At 44.5% G+C, this 17086-nt stretch overlaps 1 protein-coding gene across 9 annotated transcripts in view; it reads right to left on the bottom strand.

Annotated features, from left to right (window-relative positions):
* Positions 1 to 17086, bottom strand: part of LOC121533612 (epidermal growth factor receptor substrate 15-like 1) — a 39471-nt gene that overhangs the window by 19667 nt on the left and 2718 nt on the right. For 5 of the 9 annotated variants that reach the window (XM_041839712.2, XM_041839705.2, XM_041839710.2 and 2 more), the window contains exons 7-23: positions 16745 to 16930; positions 16320 to 16565; positions 16040 to 16197; positions 15772 to 15949; positions 15164 to 15226; positions 14436 to 14456; positions 14002 to 14090; positions 12032 to 12104; positions 11673 to 11834; positions 9571 to 9768; positions 7902 to 8066; positions 5427 to 5532; positions 4942 to 4998; positions 4134 to 4291; positions 3933 to 4053; positions 2536 to 2690; positions 1438 to 1531 (exon numbers count right to left, since the gene is read on the bottom strand). In XM_041839712.2, coding sequence (XP_041695646.1) covers positions 1438 to 1531; positions 2536 to 2690; positions 3933 to 4053; positions 4134 to 4291; positions 4942 to 4998; positions 5427 to 5532; positions 7902 to 8066; positions 9571 to 9768; positions 11673 to 11834; positions 12032 to 12104; positions 14002 to 14090; positions 14436 to 14456; positions 15164 to 15226; positions 15772 to 15949; positions 16040 to 16197; positions 16320 to 16565; positions 16745 to 16930 — 2230 coding nt within the window. The remainder of the gene's footprint in view (positions 1 to 1437; positions 1532 to 2535; positions 2691 to 3932; positions 4054 to 4133; positions 4292 to 4941; positions 4999 to 5426; positions 5533 to 7901; positions 8067 to 9570; positions 9769 to 11672; positions 11835 to 12031; positions 12105 to 14001; positions 14091 to 14435; positions 14457 to 15163; positions 15227 to 15771; positions 15950 to 16039; positions 16198 to 16319; positions 16566 to 16744; positions 16931 to 17086) is intronic. The other 4 variants (XM_041839709.2, XM_041839708.2, XM_041839707.2 and 1 more) reach the window with 4 other exon arrangements.

Raw genomic sequence — 17086 nt, 5'->3', positions numbered from 1 at the left:
TGATAGCATGATGTAACTTGCACATTTTTCAGGTTTGAATGAGACAATGTATTCCCCTAACCTTATTCTTTCAATAAAGTTATTGTTTTATTAATATTATATTACTTGTGCATGTCTTTCCATAGCACATGTAAGACTAAATGCTATTTGTAATATGTTTTGGTGCATATACAGTACCAGTCAAAAGTTTGGACACACCTACTCATTAAAGGTTTTTCTTTATTTTACTATTTTCTACATTGTAGAATAATAGTGAAGACATCAAAACTATGAAATAACACATATGGAATCATGTAGTAACCAAAAAAGTGTTAAACAAATCAAAATATATTTTATATTTGAGATTCTTCAAAGTAGCCACCCTTTGCCTTGATGACAGCTTTGCACACTCTTGGCATTCTCTCAACTAGCTTCATGAGGAATGCTTTTCCAACAGTCTTGAGTTCCTAACATATGCTTAGCATAAAGGGCTGTTTCTTAGCTTTCAAAATATGGACCATGTTTTCATACATGTATATGGTCTCAGTAAATTCAGGAATTCCAAAACTCTCTTATCGATGATCTAACAATGCCAATATGGCAATTTACAGTTACAGTTAGCTGGTGTTCTAAAGCCTAGTGTTTCCATTCCCCTTTCATTATAATCCACATAATAATTCACATTGCCTGTTGCTGCAGGATTATTTTCCTGCTGTAACAAACTGGCTCAAATTAAAATCCTACATCTGTAAGATGAAATGGACCTATATTGCGAAGAGTAATGCTGATACATTAATTAATGTAAAATAGTAAATTAATCTATATGTCACGCCCTGACTCAGGGGACTTATTTGTTGAGTCAGGGTGTGATTTTCTATGTGGTGTATATCTATGTTTATGTTCTAGTATGTGTAGTTCTATGTTGGCCGGTGTGGTTCCCAATCAGAGGCAGCTGTCACTCGTTGTCTCTGATTGGGGATCATACTTAGGCAGCCTATTGGCACTCGTTAAGTTGTGGGATCTTGTTCCGTGTGAGGTATGTTGTTTGTGTCTACCTTGGACTTCACGGTTCATTTAGTTTGTTGTTTTGTCGTTGTGTTTATTTGTTATAATAAACATGTATGCATATCACGCTGCGCCTTGGTCCGTCCCGTCTATGAACGAAGGTGACACTATATGATGACATGGCACAGTGAGTGGTAGCTGAATCACCCAGTGGTGCAGGGCCCGTGACAGAGAGGAGTAGTATTACTCATAGTGAAACATAGGCGGGTGGCATTACCTGTCCTTGGTTAACCCACTACCTCCCCCTCATTTAAAAAAATGTCCCCTTTCCCTCTGTCTCTCTGTGGCCCAACAATCCTCTTTGTCTTGCTCTCTCTCATCTACAATCACTCTCTATTCTCCCACTTACTCCCTCCCTCCACTTCTCCCTGTTTTCCCTCAGGCCTTACTCACCACTGGGTGGTTTGGGTCTGGGTGGAATGCTCTTCTTGGGCGGCAGAGCTGGGCCGTCCTGCTTTCTACTGAAGGGGTCGTCCACGAACCCCGACTGGAGAGGGGGAGGGAGAGACAGACAAACAAATGTATGAGCCCTCAGATGCCACAGCTGAAGATAATATCAGTCTTCACAACTGTCAAGTGCCAACTCATATCAAGACTGATGCACAGTTGAAGTCGGAAGTTTACATACACTTAGGTTGGAGTCATTATTCAACCACTCCACACATTTCTTGTTAACAAACTATAGTTTTGGCAAGTCGGTTAGGACATCTACTTTGTGCATGACACAAGTAATTTTCCCAACAATTGTTTACAGACAGATTATTTCACTTATAATTCACTGTATCACAATTCCAGTGGGTCAGAAGTTTACATACACTAAGTTGACTGTGCCTTTAAACAGCTTGGCCATCACAAAGCCCTGACCTCAATCCTATAGAAAATGCGTGGGCAGAACTGAAAAAGCCTGTGCGAGCAAGGAGGCCTACAAACCTGACTCAGTTACACCAGCCCGACCTCAATCCTATAGAAAATTTGTGGGCAGAACTGAAAAAGCCTGTGCGAGCAAGGAGGCCTACAAACCTGACTCAGTTACACCAGCTCTGTCATGAGGAATGGGCCAAAACTCACCCAACTTATTGTGGGAAGCTTGTGGAAGGCTACCCGAAACGTTTGACCCAAGTTAACCAATTTAAAGGCAATGCTACCAAATACTAATTATTCTGACCCACTGGGAATGTGATGAAAGAAATAAAAGCTTAAATAAATAATTCTCTCTACTATTATTCTGACAGTTCACATTCTTAAACTAAAGTGGTGATCCTAACTGACCTAAGACAGGGAATTTTTACTAGGATTAACTGTCAGGAATTGTGAAAAACTGAGTTTAAATGTATCTGGCTAAGGTGTATGTAAACTTCCGACTTCAACTGTATGTCCATTGAAATGAGTAAAACTACACAAACGGTTAATTGTGCACCACAGGATAGGAAATATGCAGTCTACTGAATGAATAGATGCAATACAAAAGTTCATAGTCTTTGGTAGAAGTACCTGCTGGTATTCTGGAAAGCCTCCTCTTCCTTCCATCGGGTCTCTGACCTTTGACATTTGGCTGAAGTCTGCAAACCCACTGTTACTGCCAAATGAGCTGTTACTGCCTCCAAAGGCAGTACTGCTTCCAAAGGGGTCCAGCGTGCCAAAGAGATCTGAGAAAATATCAACATGAAACATTCAAGGTGTAGGTTATCCAGAACAAATACACAAATGTTCAAAGTATTCGAAAGGATTCTCTATCACACATGACTGAGATGAGTTGTGCTTCCAGAATCATTGCTCAAAGGTTGGCACACTGTTGCATCAAGGTTTCACTGTTTGACTCCTGAGTGTATTTAACCCTGTATAGTTTCAGTCAAGAAAAAGGAGCAGCTTGAAAATAGGCAAGACAAAATTAGCTGGTGAAAAAAAAAGAGAATTTCAAGTAGTTGGCGTGACACCTTCTCTCTCTCAGCTCATAATTGTAATAAGCAAACTAACATGAAAACCTGACCCTACAAACATCCAACTGCCACAGTCAACCCAGTGTTCTAGCATGGCTACGGGACTTCAATACTGCATGGCGTAATGTGTTTCTATGGACTACAGCAATTCCCTAGGGAAAATAAAGAGAAATGAAGAGTTGATTGAGAATGGGACCTACACACTTACACAGTTACAGATTGCCCTGTCCAAGGCCTCTCTAGGCTACAGTGTTTCAGATGCCATAAGCCATCCTCTGTGCCCAAGCCACAATGCATCTCCTGTTTTCACTGGGACTATTTCAAGAATTTTAAGTGATCCATGTGCTGCTAAGAATGGGAACCTTAGTAAAAAATATATAACATCTCACAAGAACCTCAACTGTTTCCCACTCTTAAAACCATTAGGGTCATTATTTTACCCATCTTATCCATACAAATTCTATTTGAGGCATTGATGTCTTTTAACACTGATATGTGTTAACCACCAGCACCCAAACACTTCCTGGCACAATGGTAGATTTATTTTTACTGAGACCTACTGAGAGAAAACGGATTTTAAACATGGGAACTCTCTTCACAGCTTCTTGACACCTGTTCTGCTGTTAAGACAGCTCACCACCCCACAGGCCTATATGCCGATATACTCAGAACAGCAGGCTGGGCCAAAAAGGTGTGAAAATAAAACAAATGCTTCCGATTAGCTCATTTATCCCACCTCCTCTCCCCTGTAACTATACCCCAGGTCGTTGCTGTTAATAATACTTTTTTTTAATACAAAAAGTGCATGCTTCTCTCTGAATACAAAAATCAGACTTATACAAGCCATGCCTGAGAGAGAGCGATGAGGAGAGGGGTAGCGTAAAGAGGACTTGGGGTTGAGGTCTTGTTCAGTGGGGTGGGGGGAATAGAAGAATAGGAAAAAGCAAGTACCTGGTCCTGGGCCTGAGCAAGTACCTGGTCCTGGGCCTGAGCAAGTACCTGGTCCTGGGCCTCTGGTGGGTTTTGGGCTAATGGATATGAAAGGGTCTGTGTTGGTTGTAAAGTGACTAGTCTGCAAGAACAAGCATAAAGAAACAGTTACATACATATACACCCATATATAAACTGAGTGGTTAGAAAGTGCCACAGTACCTTGGTGGGGAGCGTGGCACTTTTACTGAAGGGGTCGGGTGTGCTGAAGGGGTCTGCCTTGATGGTGGTCTTCTTGAAGAAGTCTTCCGACGAGGCCTTGAAGGGGTCCGTCTCTTTGAAGGGGTCCCCCCCAAAGGGGTCTGGGTGGAGAGAGAGATCTAGGAGAGCTCAGTGTAGCAGACTGTGGATCAGACTTGACCTTCCCTTTACATAGTCTAGTCTGACGGTTCCCTATACTTCACATAGAGACGCTATGTGAATAACGTTCATTGTAGTCTGTAGCATCTGGACCATAAGTCATATAGTAGCTGAGATAATGTGAGTCCAATTTGGTTAACCTCTTCAGTAAGAATCATATAATCCAGTTAGTCACTATGTTCAATGTTATTTCCCCTTATGACAGTTCCATTTATTGTTGGTAAAGAAACTGTTTAGAAATTATGGATATTCTTTTAATCAGTTAAAAGCAGTGTGTGTTCAACTGTCATTGGCTTTGCTATAGTCAACATTGAGAACGTAGGCATTCTCCATTACGCAAGACAAACACAAGAAGTGTCTACAGACATTTGGCAATAACTATTAAAATAACATTCAACATCCAGCAAATATTTTCTCTGGAACATACGTCTTAAAGAAGAGGTAACTAAAATTCTACAATATTACAAAGAGAGAAGTGGGACGGTGAAGGAAGCCCGGTTGGACACAAGTTCCAGAGTGTCATTAACTTAACAAGAGGATGGCATTGTATGTAAGTCCATGTATAAGTTTAATTGTGTATGGCTCTTTCTGGTTATTTATAAATAAATACCTGCGGCCGCTGGTAGTGATGGCTGCTTTGCAAAAGGGTCGCTTTGGAAGGGGTCACCTACAGGAGAGGAGTTGAGAGGGGGGATGAGGGGGAGGGGGAGAAAACAATCAGAGGCTATGGCACAGAGGACAAAAGCTAAAACGTTGGAAGGGGGAATCTAAACCCAGAAGGATCAAAAACAAATTATAGAGCACACTTAAGGCAAACAAAGGCAGAACTGAAAAAACAAAGTCTTAGCCAAGCTGCAGAGGAGTCCACATTGCTTCTGGTGAAACTACAAATAATGTCAGGATAGGGAGGATGGGAGCACAGTGGGAACATTTGAGTGAGGAGGAGAGGAAACTCAAGCAGGACTATCTGAGGAGGAGAGGACGGAGGGATAACGGGAGAGATGAGTCAGATGGAAGGAAGAGATGAGCGATTGCAGAGGTCGTTGAAAGAGAAGGAGAGGAAAGGGAGAGAGGGAGAGGAGAGAGAATCAGCACCTTTGAACGGGTCTGTCTTGAAGGGGTCTTCGGAGTGGAAGGGGTCTGTGTGCATCTCCTGAGGGACGCTATTGAACCCAGATGTCTTCACCTTAAACGGGTCCTCCTGAGAAGGGGAGAAAAACATATTTGTCTGTTTGGCTCTGGAGAGCCGCCACCATCTCCAACCATTTTCCCCTCAGACAGACATTAAGGAGAAAAACCAACGTACGTCGACAAATGTGTTTATTCAGTCTCGCCGAGCTGTCAAACACGACAGCTATCAAATCAAATACTTCATATTTCTATAAGGGCCCACTCAGGTTCAAGTGGAGGAATTTGAGTTCAACAACACTAACAGAGACCTCGGAGAGAGGAATGTGTGCCTGAAGAAAAGCACCACTATTGCTGCTTACAGACTCGACCAGACCAGAGAGCCCTCCGAGCTTGAGTTTCACCATAATAACACAAAGGGAATTTTCATTCTTCTGCAATTTGCCCATTCTGTGTCTGCTGCGCCCCACAGCACTCAGCTGGTCCCAATGAAAAAGCACCCGAGTCGGTAGGAAACAACCATCTGTTAGGGCCCACATTCTTCAGGGTGTCGGGTTTCTCTAGAAAACCTGCCTTCACGTGCCAGGCTAGCCCTGGCTATGAAAACGCTAACTTGTTATGTTTCATTAGCAGGACTTCTCCTCTTTTCAATAAGAGGCCTGACCGTGATCCCTCTATTCACTCCGCCATGACATCCAACGCTGCCCAGAATTAGGGCCAAGAATAAGCGCTAAGTGTTCGAGCCCTTTTAAGACGAAATAACAGAGGGCTGCCAGGTAAAATAACAGCGTGCAAGAGTATTTAAGCCAAGATAATTACATTAAATAAGATATAACCAAACTATGGGATTAATATAACCCACTTAAGATTCTGTATGCCCCGGAGTCGCTCGTTTGAATGGAACATTTCTGACACTAAACGAGGGAAGAGATACCTCTTTTCTTTACAGGGAAAGGTTTAGCATATTCTCTTTATCTGATAAGATCCAGTAACACACAGCTGAATTTCACACCCAGGCCAGCAGGCGACAATGAATCATCATGTTACCATGATCTGCAGATGTGGCTGAAATGAACTACACCTTTACACTATGGCTGCCATCCATTGTTCAAGTCCAAATGTACCAGATGTGTTCAGTAGAGTAGAACAATAGGCAGTCATTCCATTGTTGGATACTCTGCTTTTCTAGGTTTAACCAGTTCTCCACTTGACACCAAGCATTCAACCTCAATGTACCTCTTTTATATACACTACATTGACAAAAGTATATGGACACTCCTTCAAATTAGTGGATTCGGCTATTTAAGCCACACCCATCGCTGACAGGTGTATAAAATTGAGCACACAGGCATGCAATCTCCATAGACAAACATTGGCAGTAGAATGGCCATTACTGAAGACCTCAGTGACGTTCAACGTGGCCCCGTCATAGGATGCCACCTGTACAACAAATCAGTTCGTCAAATATCTGCCCTGCTAGAGCTGCCCCGGTCAACTGTAAGTGCTGTTATTATGAAGTGGAAACATCTAGGAGCCACAACGGCTCAGCCGCAAAGTGGTACGCCACACAAGCTTACAGAACGGGACTGCCGAGTGCTGAAGTGCTTGGCACGTAACAAAATTAAAATCTGTTGCAACACTCACTACCGAGTTCTAAACTGCCTCTGGAAGCAACATCAGCACAATAACTATTCTGGAGTGATGAATCACGCTTCACCACCTGTCAGTCCGATGGACGTATCTGGGTTTGGCGGATGCCAGGAGAACGCTACCTGCCCGAATGCATAGTGCCAACTGTAAAGTTTGGTGGAGGAAGAATAATGGTCTGGGGCTGTTTTTCATGGTTCGGGCTAGGCCCCTTAGTTCCAGTGAAGGGAAATATTAATGCTACATCATTCAATTACATTCTAGACAATTCTGTGCTTCCAACATTGTGGCAACAGTTTGGGGAAGGCCCTTTCTTGTTTCAGCATGACAATGCCCCCGTGCACAAAGCGAGGTCCATACAGAAATGGTTTGTCAAGATCGGTGTGGAAGAACTTGACTGGCCTGCACAGAGCCCTGACCTCAACCCCATCGAACACCTTTGGGATGAATTGGAACACCGACTGCGAGCCAGGCCTATTCGCCCAACATGTGCCCGAACTCACTAATGCTCTTGTGGCTGAATGGAAGCAAGTCCCCGTGGCAATGTTATAACATCTAGTGGAAAGCCTTCCCAGAAGAGTGGAGACTGTTATAGCAGCAAAAGGGGGACCAACTCCATATTAATGCCCAAGATTTTGGATGTTCGGCGAGCAGGTGTCCACATACATGTAGTGTATTACTATTACATGCTTACTTCTATAGTTTTACAAATAGAGCCACGTGACGTGGCTAGGAAAAACAAGTCGTAGTTCCAGGGCCCAGAATTTAACCTCCTGAGCAGTGTGGTCTCCTCACCATGGCTCCGAACCCTCCGTTCTCGCGGTCGTGGAATCCCTCGCTCATGTCAGCCAGGTTGGTCATGCTGCCTCCGTGGGTCCCGTTCAGTGTGTTGTTGTACTGCTCGATGCTCTTAGTCATCTCCTGCTGGCTGTCCTGGATCTGAGACAGCTTACTGCGAGCCTGGAGGAACAGCACAGCACAACACAAACACAGTAGGTTAATGTAGGGTTTCTATCAACACAGAGGATATTAGGGCTGTTAAGAGTAACAACACAGTTATATGTGAATGCATGTGTTTGTACATAAGGTTGTGATAACATCATTTCATCTGAATGTGTTCTTGAGAGACTTCATCAAAATCAGCCACCATCCCCAAATAATCTCTTTCAATTCAATATAGTGGCCTAATGGCTTTCCAAGAAACGGAGAGTGAGTGCATATTATTGCAGGTGATCGCGAGGAAATGATCAACCGGCGTGGCTCTACGACCCACTCAATGGCCTTTTGACGGTGGTGACGCAGTGTGACACAAGACACTACACACGGCTCCGACAAGCCCTGAATGGGACCAGTCATTTGTGAAGAGAAACCCTCTCACAATATGGCCCCGTGCAGGGCTCACTGAAGGAAACCTAGACACACGTTGACTCAGGGGAGGAGAGAGTCTCAGTGCAGGGATCACATGGTTCAGTTCACATTGCAGTGGCTACAGCTGAGTGCTGGTATTCCCCTTGGCTCCTCACAGATGGAGGTCTTAGAATACAACCGGGACTAGTGGTGTAATCTCAGTATGGTTTGAATTCACTGAGAGAAGAGTGATGAATTATGATATTAGTCAATATGATTTGGCGCTGCAGGGTATGGAAGTAGGTAAGTGCTGCTATCTGTTCATAATGAGAGTAGATCGGAATGGATGTTTCTCTCACTTATCTCAATGTAAGGTAAGGGACGTTCCCCCACCTATAAAAGAGAACACAGCCATCTATGGCTCAGCATCCTCGGGGTGATATGAGAGATGTGAGAGTGTGATGTGAGATCTGAGGCGTGGGCTGGTGCTGTGGAAGTCATGTTAGATATGATGATTATGGTGGTGCAGAAAGTGGAGGTACAACATTTGATGCTCTAACTGAAACTGCCACACCCAAACCTGATTGAGGACGGATATCTCCAAATGAATTCAAGAGGGGTAAACTATGATGACATGCACTTTTAAAACTTCACTAGAATTTCTATGAAAATTAAGTACCCCTTCATTTTCCAGTCTGTGCTGAATATCTTCCAGAAGTGAAGACCAAGCACAAATTGAATCATTCCTGACAAAAATTCTCCCCCTGGTGGTCACACTAGAAAGTGTCTTGCAACGGGTCCTCCCACATCCCAGACACATTAGCCTGATTCACACCCACTATAGGACAAACCCGAGCCGAGCCATGCTGAGCTGAATTGGGCTGGCTTGGTCATGCATCCACCATAGCTGTGCTGGAACCATGCTGGAAAGGACAATGTGACAATAAAATATCAAAGCCAGCATAGTTCGGGTTGGCCCTATAGTGTGAATCAGGTGTGATGAGTCGTTGTCCTTAACCCTAACCCCAACACGACTTCACTGTGTCTGGGACTTCTGCATATCTGACTGGGAGCATGTCGGTTGCCTCTCCTCTCCCTCTACCTGGTTCTCTCTCACCTGGTTGATCTCGTCCTGGGTGGCTTTGAGGGACTTGATGATGGTCTCTAGCTGGAACTTGCCGGCCGTTAGGCTCTGTTCCAGCTGGCTCTCCTCCAGCTGCAGCTGGTTCAGGTCTGCCTTGGCTCGACTCAGCTCCTCTTCTTGGCTCTGCAGGTCAGTCTCTTGGGAGTGGATCTGGTTCTGCAGGGACGAAATCTGGGGTAGAGAAAGAGATTGACAGCAAGAGACAGAAGGAGAGACAGCGAGGAAAGAAGAAAGTGGAGGATGTAAGCTATGCCTACCAGATTGATAGTGAAGGCTTTATGGCCTATAGGCTATGCCTTCGCTGCATTGTAGGCCTATGCCTCTTGAGGAAATCTGAGCTGAATTTCAAACTGTTATTTTGTGAGGCGCAGCCGGGAGCTACACTGAACAAAAATAGAAACGCAATTTTTTTTCTCAGTTACAGTTCATATAAGGAAATCAGTCAATAGAAATAAATAAATTAGACCCTAATCTATAGATTTCACATGACTGGGCAGGGGTGCAGGGCATAGGCCTACCCACTTGGGAGCCAGGCCCACCCACTGGGGAGCCAGGCCCAGCCAACCAGAATTATTTTTTATGATAAAAGGGCTTTATTACAGACAGAAATACTCCTCAGCACCCCTTCCCCCCTCAGACGATCCCGCAGGTGAAGAAGCCCTATATGGAGGTCCTGGGCTGGCGTGGTTACACGTGGTCTGCAGTTGTGAGGCCAGTTGGACGTACTGCTAAATTCTCTAAAACGACGTTGGGCGCGATTTATGGTAGAGAAATGAACAGTAAATTCTCTGGCAACAGCTCTGGTGGACATTCCTGCAGTCAGCATGTCAATTGCACGCTCCCTCAAAACTTGACACATCTGTAGCATTGTGTTGTGTTACAAAACTGCACATTTTAGTGGCCTTTTATTGTCCCCAGCATAAGGTGCACCTGTGTAATGATCGTGCTGTTTAATCAGCTTCTTGATATGCCACACCTGTCAGGTGGATAGATTATCTTGGCAAAGGAGAAATGCTCACTAACAGGGATGTAAACAAGCTTGTGCACAACATTTTAGAGAAATAAGCTTTTTGTGCATATGGAACATTTCTGGGATCTTTTATTTAAACAGTTTAAATCTTCAGTTTGGGAACATTCTGCCAACACCTCAAATATGTTGACACATTTACATCGACATCGTCCCAGTATACCGTACAAGACGGAAACGCTAAGAAACAACAACACAACATCTGCCCTTGGCAGCTGATTCTGCCCGGGCCAAAGAAATTACAAGAGCGATATTTTGTACAGTCTTTGGTTTATAGCCGCGGATATGTGCCCATTCTCTGTGGTTGATAATAGTTGGTTTCAGGCAGCACCTCGTGAAAGTGCTCGAGCCACGTTACGAACTTCCCTCTTGCACCCATTTCAGCAAACAGGTAGTAACCGCTCTATATAAGCAAGCCAAAGCCTACGTTTTCAATGAATTGGCAAATCCACCCTGTTTTGCACTTACTTAACAGTGACAGCCCATCACATTACCTCAGAGTGGGAGATGTACCATGCTATAGACACTCCCCCTTTATGAGAGTCACAAGTGCGCATCAGGCATTGAAGGAGGCAGTGTCATGGTTCGTTCGTAACCAAGATGGAAGTGGGAATTTACCACATACAACTTGGAAAAATCCTGTTGAACGGCCCTAAAACTGGTAATTACTAGTGGGAAACTCGTCTATCATCCAGAGCACCCACTTCTCCCACATGCTAATAGCTTGTTGGCTATTAGCCAATCTGCCTTTCTCAACGAGTTCAAATCACATGAATGCATCCAACTGGTATTTAAGACTTCACAACTAGTAAATTCCCAACTCCCACATGGTTACAAACGCAGCATCAGAGTGGAAACTTGAGAGGCCCAACATAACAATCCGGTCACAACACACAATGCCAGGAAAATTGTGAATGGCATTTAATTTTCCTGTTGTACCGAAATCGAACCGAGCCGTGACCCCAAAACTGAAGGCTGCTAGGGGTTTCATATTGCTTCCATGATTACTACCAGACCACTGTCAAACCCCTCCCCTTCCCACTCTCACCATTTGGGACTCCTCATTGCACTTGATCCGGACGTCGTTGAGCATGTCCTCCAGCTTGGCCTTCTGCTGGTCCATCTCCTCCAGCCGCTCCTGAGCATCCTGATTCTGGGCCTCCAGCTCCTGTAAGCTGCACGTCTCTCTGTCCAGGTCATTCTGCATCTCCTGATGGACACACACACACACACACACACACACACGTAATCAGCACAACAATGACAATCAGGGAAAAGAGAAGGGAACTCTAAACATGATGATACACTACCTTGTTCAATTTAGAGAACCAGCATATGGCATAAAAAAAACATATTGTATGTCAAAACCCCCTATTTTTTTCATGAGAAAATAGTATGCCTGCTCACCTGCACCTCCGAGGACTTGTTTCTGATGGCCTCCTCTGTCTCTCTGATGTCCTGCTCCAGCGTATACTTCTCCCTGAGAGAGAGAAAAACACAACCATCAACACACAACCTCCACCTCCCTCTCCTCCTCCACCTCCCTCTCCTCCTCCACCTCCCTCTCCTCCTCCACCTCCCTCTCCTCCTCTACCTCCCTCTCCACCACCCTCTCCTCCTCCACCTCCCTCTCCTCCTCCACCTCCCTCTCCTCCTCCACCTCCCTCTCCACCTCCCTCTCCTCCTCCACCCCCCCTCTCCTTCTCCACTTCCCTCTCCACCTCCCTCTCCTCCTCCACCTCCCTCTCCTCCTCCACCTCCCTCTCCTCCTCCTCCACCTCCCTCTCCTCCCTCTCCCTCCACCTCCCTCCACCTCCCTCTCCTCCTCCACCTCCCTCCCTCTCCACCCCCCCTCCCTCCACCTCCTCTCCACCTCCCTCTCCTCCTCCACCTCCCTCTCCTCCTCCACCTCCCTCTCCTCCTCCACCTCCCTCTCCACCTCCCTCTCCTCCTCCACCACCCTCTCCTCCTCCACCTCCCTCTCCTCCTCCACCTCCCTCTCCCTCTCCACCTCCCTCTCCTCCTCCACCTCCCTCTCCTCCTCCATACACAAGATTACCACAAAAGAAAAACGACAGACGGTGACAGCCAAGAGAGGGTTACCTGAGTGCATTCCAGTGTGTAAAAGCAAGAGTGCTGACGCAGCATGAAGAGTAAGTGGTGAAAACAAAAGAGTGATAAAATACACACATTTAAAAAAGGCTTGGACAGGGGGATGAGGTGGGATGAGGTTGAGAGGGAAGGACTCATCCACCACCGGCTGTTACCATTCTTCTCCTGTGAAGTGTGTATGTTATCACCCATGCTACTGTGTTCCATATACAGTATCTATTAGTGTTGCATGGTATGCCGGTAGCTAGCTAACAACCTGGTAACTTCACAGCAGATCTAGGCAAATTTGATTGGCACAGGGAGAAAGGAAAAGAGTTTGCTACTCATGAGATGTGCTTCAAAAGGTAGGATTCATTTAGGCGCAATGTAAGCCTACACTATATAAAAATATATATCTCTTTCTGGTGCTCCTTACATTCTGTTTGGTGCCTCACGTTTTTAAAGTTGGGAGCAGTGTGTATGTTGTTTCTGGGAGAGAGAGAGTGGTGTGTGTGTGTTTATGAGGGAGACAGAGAGAGTGTGTGAGGGAGGGAGAGTGTTTGGCTGTGTGTTAACTGAAGAGTAAAGGTTTCATACAGTCTTTTCCCATTACTGCCACAATGACATGCAGATCATTATGCATGTATCCCTTTCTCCCATTCTTCCAGACAAATCACAGGTAGGCCTTTTATAGAGTGAACAGTGTAAAGTTAAATGTAATATGTGTTGTATTGAGTAGAAATGTGAATATCACTGACAGGTTTTTTGTGTACCAAATGCGTATAACGTTTAGAAAATGGGAACCAGTATCGGGGGACGGGGCGAACCGGACGCTAGGCCCTCTGAATTCACCGTGGTACCACGATACTACCGTGATACAGTACTTGGCCTGGTATCGTATCGTTAGTAAAATGACTGGTATCGTGACAAACCAAATAGTTATAAGGCACCTGGTTCAAATGGAACGCTCACTTTAATCTGCTTAGCAGATAGTAGATATATTTATAAAAAAACAAAAGTGTATAGTTGCTCTGTTTATTCCATTTAGGTTAAACTATTGCTAAAACTGCAATGACTTAATCAAGTCGTTGAGTGATGATTGATGAAAAAGGAAATGAATGGAGGAACTCATACAGGGTGACATAAGCTGGATATGACATAACAAAGGAAAATCTTTGTCAGTGGCACAAACATGGCACAAACAACAGTAATAAGAAATTAAAACTATTTTGTGATCACTTTGAAAGGAAATTACACATTTGATATCTCCCAGTGTTGTGAATTACCTCTGCAGCTGAGCGATCTCTTGACTGATGTCGTCCAGCTCCTTGATTCCAGTGAACTCTGACCCTGACCCCACAGAACTGGAGCTGTCCTGTGGATGGACAGAAAGAGAAAGAGAAGAAGAGAAAGAAAGTGAGCCCCATTCTTAAGATGACCTAAGAGAGAGCCAGAGTGCCACGACACCAAACCATCCAGACCAAACCAGGGTAAAGAGACAGAGATCACAGGGAAGGAAGCACGTCAGAGGGACGGGCGACGGGGCGAGGGCAAAAAGGTCTGAGGGGAGTTGTTCACAACCGCCACGATCAGAAAACTCAGGAGGTCAAGTCACACCACCGTTCACGGTCACTGAGTTCTCACAAATGCTTTTCATCTCTTTGGGTTTCTGTCTAGTGAGCCATCGAAAGCATTTGTCGGATTTTTGCCAGTTACCTACCCAGAACTTGAACATTATTTGCTGATACAGAGATATAACCCAGAAAGCAGCATTCAGCAGCGTTTAGGTTAGGGTAAAGAAGAAAAGAGTGTGCGGTAAGCTTCTGGAAGGGTCTAAGCACTAGACTAGAGCAGGACAGCAGAAATCAACACAGTCACAGAAAGAGAAGTTTAGGGGCCTCCAAACACACAAAGCACATCACTTCACAGAGCTCCAGGTTACAAACCACATACAAACCACATACATATAATTTCACACCAAATCAATCAATTAATAGTTATTGTCCATCAAGACGATACTCTCTCCACAGCTCAATACTGTAGTCACATAACACTCCACGGCTGCCAAAGCATATGTCTTTGTTATCAGAGTGTATCAATTTGAGCCAGTGTGCTACAGCAGGATAATAATCCTGCAGCAACAGGAAATGTGAATTATTATGTAGATTATAATTATTGGACATTTTTGTAGGGGTTGATACATTTTTCGTAAGGGAAAATCAAGTCTGAAATGTCAAAGTGGAAATTACAAAGTTCAGAAGCCTTTTTAAACCTTAAATACACTACAAGTTTTAAATTTCCTGCATTACAGGAATGTTCTCCTGCAACAGTGTGATCCAATTAAGATCCTATAACTGTATAGTCCCTTCACACTTTTAAACCAAGCACCTGTAAGCAGGGCCATTGGACATTCTAACACATTTTCAACAAGCAAAATATGGGACTCACCCGCCTCATCTCAGACAGAGCAGCCATCTCAGAGCCCACAGGAGTCATATAACCAGACATACTCTGTGGATAGAGACAAGGGATGAAGAGCTACTACTGAACACAAGAATGAGTCCTAGCCATGAGACACATTGAGTGTCAATCCCAGACATGAATACAGGATTAGATCTTCCTAAACTGTCATTTGTCTCAAAGTGTATAAACATAAAGAAAGTTGTATGGGTAAACCTTTGTCTCAAAGTGGAAATACAAGTACTTTAAGCGTGTCTCTGCACCAAAATAGAAAGTGTGTGTGTGTGTACATGTTTTCCTACAATATCAGGACCAGATTGTCCTGACAACGTAGGAAAACAATACTTTTATTGACAAGGACTTTTTCCATGTCCTGAATTTGTTCAAATGTTATTTTAGGCTTAATGGTTAGGTTTAGGGTTAAGGTTAGTGTTAGGAGTTAGGGTTAGGGTTTTTGGGGGTTTGATTAGTTTAGGGGTTAGGGAAAATAGGATTTTTAATGGGAATAAATGTTTACTCCCCAAAAAGTCCTGGAAATTCACATAAAAGCTCTGTGTGTGTGTTCTTGTGCATGTGTGTGGTCAGTGCATGCGTACATGGGAGGGAGTGGTACACACTGGCACAGGAGTGCCCCTCTCTGAAGGAGGGATCATGTCAGGGGTCAGGGCCTGAGGAGGGTCCATGCCTTTGCTGACTTTCTGCTGGATGAAGTGCATGGCCAGAGCAAACTGCTCCCGCGTCAGCTTCCCCATCTGCCTGGTGTCTGCCAGGGCCCTGGATACACAATAATAACAACATGAGTAATACATTCAACTTCAGTCAGGTAATCAGGTGGCATCAGTCATCAGTCATCGTCTCTCCTACCATATATGTGCCAGTAGGTTCTGCGGCAGCCCTGAGTGCATGAAGATGTCCTTGACTTCCATGCCGCTGACAAAGCCATCTAGATCCAAGTCTGTCTTCAGGAAGATGTCATCATAGCGCCCTTTGTCTGTCACCGGGACTACCCAGTTCACTGAGTGCTGACATTCACGGGGAGAAAAATTACATAAATGTTATAACACAATACACACATTACACACCAAAAAATTAGAGATTGCTTTGTTGCTAATCAAGATAGTTTGTTTAATGTATGTGTGTTTACCTGTGCAGATTTTAGTGAATGTTTGGGGGAGAGGCTGCCAGCGCTGTTGAGGGAGTTCATGCTACCGTGGGAAGGGGTGGAGCGCAGGCTGTCCTTGGGGGGCGGGGGACTGGCGGGCAACACAGGCACCATGCCAGGAAGGGAGCCCACCAATGACTTCTTTCTCTTGTTTGGAGGGATGAGAGAGGAGGGGAGAACAGAGGGGACCGGTTCCTTCTCCAGGGCCCGATAGACCAGGTGCATGGCCTGGAGAACAGAAGGAAAAGAAGAGGACTGAAGTTACACTTATTACTAGTAATGTTATTAGACAGTTATTATGTCTTACTATTATGTCAGTTACTATATCATACACAGGTCAATATGAGCTATGAAACATTTGTTTAGTCAGATCTATTCATTCCACAGTTTACTGGAGTAAACCTTACCACTGCAAATTCATCTCGATCCAGATGTCCATCTTTATCAATGTCACTGAGATCCCAAACCTTTCCTAACACGTCCAGAGGTAGTTTTGAGTTGATTAGAACTGGTTTTACTTTGTCACCAGAGAGGAGTCCACTGACTGGTGCAAGGCTTTCAAATATGCCATCGAATTTACCCTTTTCTTCAGGCTGGAATATGAAATGAACAAAAATAACAATAAGCGATTGATAAGAAAAGATAAACTTATTGTTGATGATTCTCTGAATTTTGTTCATTGTTTTGCACAATAAAATACAGTTTTTCTAATATACAAAAACCCATTTTAGTATGCTCTCATCAACCAA

This window comes from Coregonus clupeaformis, chromosome 20 (genome assembly GCF_020615455.1).
Source record: "Coregonus clupeaformis isolate EN_2021a chromosome 20, ASM2061545v1, whole genome shotgun sequence".
In the NCBI taxonomy this organism is placed as follows: Eukaryota; Metazoa; Chordata; class Actinopteri; order Salmoniformes; family Salmonidae; genus Coregonus; species Coregonus clupeaformis.
The sequence above is the reverse complement of the archived record's forward strand: the minus strand, read 5'-3'. Positions and strand labels throughout refer to the sequence as shown.